General features: G+C 49.0%; 1 protein-coding gene across 1 annotated transcript in view; it reads right to left on the bottom strand.

Moving 5' to 3' along the window:
• Positions 1 to 2,817, bottom strand: part of LOC131886588 (histone acetyltransferase KAT6B-like) — an 8,433-nt gene extending 5,616 nt beyond the window's left edge. The window contains exons 1-3 of the mRNA XM_059234963.1: positions 2,259 to 2,817; positions 918 to 971; positions 85 to 873 (exon numbers count right to left, since the gene is read on the bottom strand). Of these exons, the coding sequence (XP_059090946.1) occupies positions 85 to 873; positions 918 to 971; positions 2,259 to 2,528 (1,113 nt within the window). The 5' untranslated portion in view covers positions 2,529 to 2,817. The remainder of the gene's footprint in view (positions 1 to 84; positions 874 to 917; positions 972 to 2,258) is intronic.
• Positions 2,818 to 4,557: the final 1,740 nt, after the last annotated feature.

The raw sequence follows: 4,557 nt of genomic DNA, 5'->3' as shown, positions 1-4,557 counted from the left end.
GGTCTTCCGAGCGGCGGCCGTCTTAAAGACCACTTCGTCGTCTTCGCTTGAATCGGAGGAACTGGGCGACAACTTGGAACTCACACTCGAACTACTGGAGACACTGGACACGCTCACACTACGCTTGGACAGGGGCGTCTTGGTCTTGGGCGGGGCCTTACCGCCCGCTTTGGCGCCCACCGATTTGGGAGTGGTCTTGGGCGCGGCTTTGGCGTGGCTGGCAGGCCGCGAGGCCTTACTGGGCGGCTCTTGGGCCTTGAGTTTCTTGGAGTTGACCCGCACCTTGAGCGTATTGTTTTTGCCATGGGCCTTTTTCGGCGGACTGGCCTTCTTGGCTGTGGGCGTGTGGGCCCCGGCGGTCTGAGACGATCCGGTGGCCGGGGTGGGCCGACCGCCATCCACGTCACTGTCTTCCGAGGTAGTGTTGAAGATGCTGCCATAGTGCGACATACTGGTGATGGGCCCGGGGGCGGCCGAGGGGGTGGCCTGCGAGCCTGGACTCCGGACCGTTCGACCACTGGCCGTCCGACCACTACTCTGTGTGGTGGGCGGACCGGCCGGACTGGCCCCAGCCGGGGCCAATCCGGGGCGACCGGTAGTCTGAGGGGTGGCATTGGGTTTGGGCGTATTGCTAGCCGAACTGGAGGCCGTACTGGGGAGACTGGCCGACAAAGCCGAGTTTTTGGCGGCCTTGGCCTTGGACGTGAATTTGGTGAGCGAGAACTCGCCAAAGTCCGAGTCTTCGCTGTTGGACTCGCTCAAATTGGACTTGGTCAGGGCCGTGGCTTGGGCGATGGGTTTAGCAGTGGCCGACTTTTTGGGCGCCACTTTCCGGTGACCGGCCAGGCTCGTCCCCGCTTTGGCCGGCGCTTTCTTGGTCGGTCGCACCCCCGTCTCGGACGCCGAAGAGGCACTACTGGCCCGGCGGGCTCCGCGGCCGTGGCTGCGGCGATGGACCGGGTTGTCGAACGCTGGAAATGAAACCGTGAATGGCAGGCATCTCAGGGTAAGGTTGTTTTTAGCGATTGAACAGGCATAATGATGCCCTAGTACAAAAAGTCATCACTGATCACATGATCATCAATTCATGAAAATTAGTGAGTCATTTTGGAAGTCTAACCAATGAATAAATGACCGGTTAAGGACTAATCCATCAATGAGGAAACAATTCAGGAGTGATCAACCGGGCTGTTCAAAATCGACACATGCATTCATTTTCACCATTTCTGGTCTTGTGATATTTTTCGCTCTTTTAATTGAAACTGCATGTCACTCTTTCATTTTGGCTTACTTTTTCGTAGATACTATCTTTGAAAGTATTGACCAGACATTGGGCTGTACATATTTTTCGCTAGGTGCATTTCAGTACTTATGTCTTCAATGATTTGAATGACTTGATCCACCTTCAACTGGATATGCTCCACAAACTTTCCATTCTTTGGGAACCCTACACCTAAATCCTTCATGGATTCGATCTAGGTCATTGCCCCGGATATCGGAATCTTGGCCATTCCTTCGTACCAGAAAGTAACCTCGTGTCGTCAGGAAGAGAGGATGGCAGTACTATTAAGCTTTTGAACGGGGCAAAACTTGAACTTTCGTTGCCACTACAGGCATATTGCAAAAAGCGTTTCTGGAAAGTTTTCACGGTTAGAGCTTTTCGCACATCCAAGGGCAGCTTATAGGTCTGATAGGTCACTAAACCTGAATTATTAGCTTTCTATCATGAATGAAGCTTCCCTGTCCAATCGAGAACCTGACTTTGGATCCCAAAGTCATGAAGCCTGTTCAACAAATGGTCATGATCAACCTTATCCAAGGCCTGAGCCCAACAAGGATACACCTTATGAACTGACATGTGTCCCTACACTTCCTCCATGGTCGTTTCTATAGGCTCAATCAGTTTTGTAACCGAGATAACCCGGGCTGAGTAAGAGGAGGGACTTCACAGACTTCAAGCAACTCTGAACTCTACCCGCCCATTTTCATTGCGTTTTATCGGCTCAGTCTGGGTGATCAATCGTGATGATTAAGTCCTTTTCGCGTAGAACAGAGACAATATTGGTTGGAAAGAATAATAAACTGGACACAGCATGGAGAAGTCAGCCGGTTAGGGCGGCCCTCTCAAATTCCTGCTCAACCCCGCAACGTTGCTCCATTTACTTCCAGACCATGAATTAAAAAAAAAAAAAGAATACTCAGTGGCTGCGGGCCTGCCTGTCTGCTTGCCCGCTTGCCCGCTTGCCCGCTTGACTTACTTGTGAGGTGGCCGAGGAATCCGAGTCGGAAGAACTGGATCCACTGGACGAACTCGACGAGCCCGAGTCGTCATCATCCTGGTCGTTGTCGGAGTCGGACGAGTCGCCCGAACCCGAGCCCGAGTCCGAGCCCGAGCCGGAACCCGAACCCGACGAACTGCCCTCTTCCTCGTCCTCATCCTCGGGACTGGCGCCGGTCGCCGAGGCGGTGGCCGGGCCCGTCCAGGCGGTTGGACCCGAAGCCGCGGGGCGAGCCGCTTTGGGCGGCATGATTCTACTCGCGTATCCCCGCCCTCGCCCTCACTCACCGACTGGCCTCTGTTCACTGGGGCATGCAATCGAATCGCTGGTTAATAGATGCGGGTCGGAATGGGTGTGAGACGGCGGCAATGCGATTGGGTGGGATGAGCCACTCCCGCTGAGCGATCAAACGGTCCCAAACAGTCGTAATGTGACAGGTCTGTGTTTATCTAGGTCTGTGTGTATGTATTGTATGTATGAATGAGCAAGGGGAAGATGTTGTTGTTGTTGTTGTTGTTGTTGCTGTTGTTTGCGTTGGTTCTCTCTCCGTTCTCTCTCTCTGGCTCTCGAAGCAATTTGGCCAGAATCAATTTCGAAGCCTGTGCCATCAGAGGGCGCGCCCACCGGGGCTCATCAGCTGACGTCCGGTAGAGTTCAGAAAACTTTCAGAAATAGTTTTGAAATAGTTTCGATATAGAAAACGGGCCAGACGAGTTAAGTCACAATCTCCTGTAGGAATAGAGAGGTATCACGGGTATCACTCACGCTCCAGGAATTCACTGATCACCAGGGCTTGAACATACTCCTCCGTTGACTTCTCTAAAACGGCGATACTTTACCGTTACGGTTACCCTTACTTTTAACGGACAAAATGCAAAAACAAACATCTCATCCGATTGTATTATTAAGCGTTAGGTAAGTAAGCAAATGACCAATATGCAAGGATACGAGAATACAAGGATATCAGTGATTAGTCCGGGAAAAGGGGCGAAAATAATCGACTAGAGACTGTTGAGAGCACCAGCGCCATTTTCAATCATGCACTTTAGTCGCGGTATTCGTCCTCGTCCTTGAGTTGCTGTCCTTCTGACATTCGACCAGGAAAAATTGGGCCTGGAATGGATCCTAGCGCGGGCTGGGAGTTGGCTGCCAGCTGTCTGCCAACTGTCTCTCTGGCCGGCCAAAGGAGATCGACTCAACCATTATAATCCTATAACTCAACCATCTATTTATTACTAGATAAAACATAATGATTGGATGACAAAGGACCTTTTGATTGAATTGCGCAAAATTCAAACAAGTGCACAAATTGAAATTGGACGAATGATGCAATTATTTAACCTTTGACCTCTTACAAACCGTAATCCGTATTTTCTCAATTTTTTGCAAATACATGACTCTATGTGCGCTCTAAAAGTACTCCAAAAATGAAAATGGAACCGCAATGGGTGTAGATTTTGTGACGACTTTTGTAAGTGTATGTTGCCTGTATTCACATCTTAACGGTGCTTTCATGTACCCTTTTCAACGATGAAGTCGCACCACTGAAGGTCAAGACATCGAAAATATAACATTCAATGTTTGCAAATATACTAATACAATAAAAGAATTCAATATATACCCATTGAGATCCCATGTTTATTTTTTGGAGTACAAACAGAGCGCAAAGAGAGTCATGTACGTGCAAGAAATTGAGAAAATCCGGATTGCGGTTTGGCAAAGGTCAAAGGTTACATAAAGGCATTAATCTTCAAATTTCAATTTGTGCACCTGTATGTTACAATTCAATCGAAAGGAAAATTCATGTCATTAAGATAACTACAGTCAGAGTTACGGCTGTTCAAACACTGGTGGTCAAGCAGTTTAGCCCGAAATGGACATGCGCATATTTATCCCGTGGCGCTGAAATTTGATATCATCTTACTCTCACTTCGGCATTGAACATGCGAAATTTCATGATGTTCTGAGACCCAAGTGCCGAAAGGGTGTGTCCACTTGACCTGGAATGGCCCAAACTAGTGCCCTGTATTAGAAGAGTACGACAGTGAGTTCAGCGCACCGTTGCGGTGAAATTTTGAACCTTCAATTCCGTTCCAAAACAGTGAGTTTAAATGCGTCCCAGATCCAAACCAAACGCATCTTGTTAAATGTTTATCGCTTATTGGTTAGTTATAAGGCTGAAGTTACTCTTTAGGCATCATTACCTGCAATCACAGCAACACCAAATTCAGATTATGCACTTTTTCCCCAGAAAATGGACAAAGTGGCGCATAAAGTG

Source organism: Tigriopus californicus, chromosome 9, assembly GCF_007210705.1.
Source record: "Tigriopus californicus strain San Diego chromosome 9, Tcal_SD_v2.1, whole genome shotgun sequence".
NCBI lineage: Eukaryota > Metazoa > Arthropoda > Copepoda > Harpacticoida > Harpacticidae > Tigriopus > Tigriopus californicus.
The sequence above is the reverse complement of the archived record's forward strand: the minus strand, read 5'-3'. Positions and strand labels throughout refer to the sequence as shown.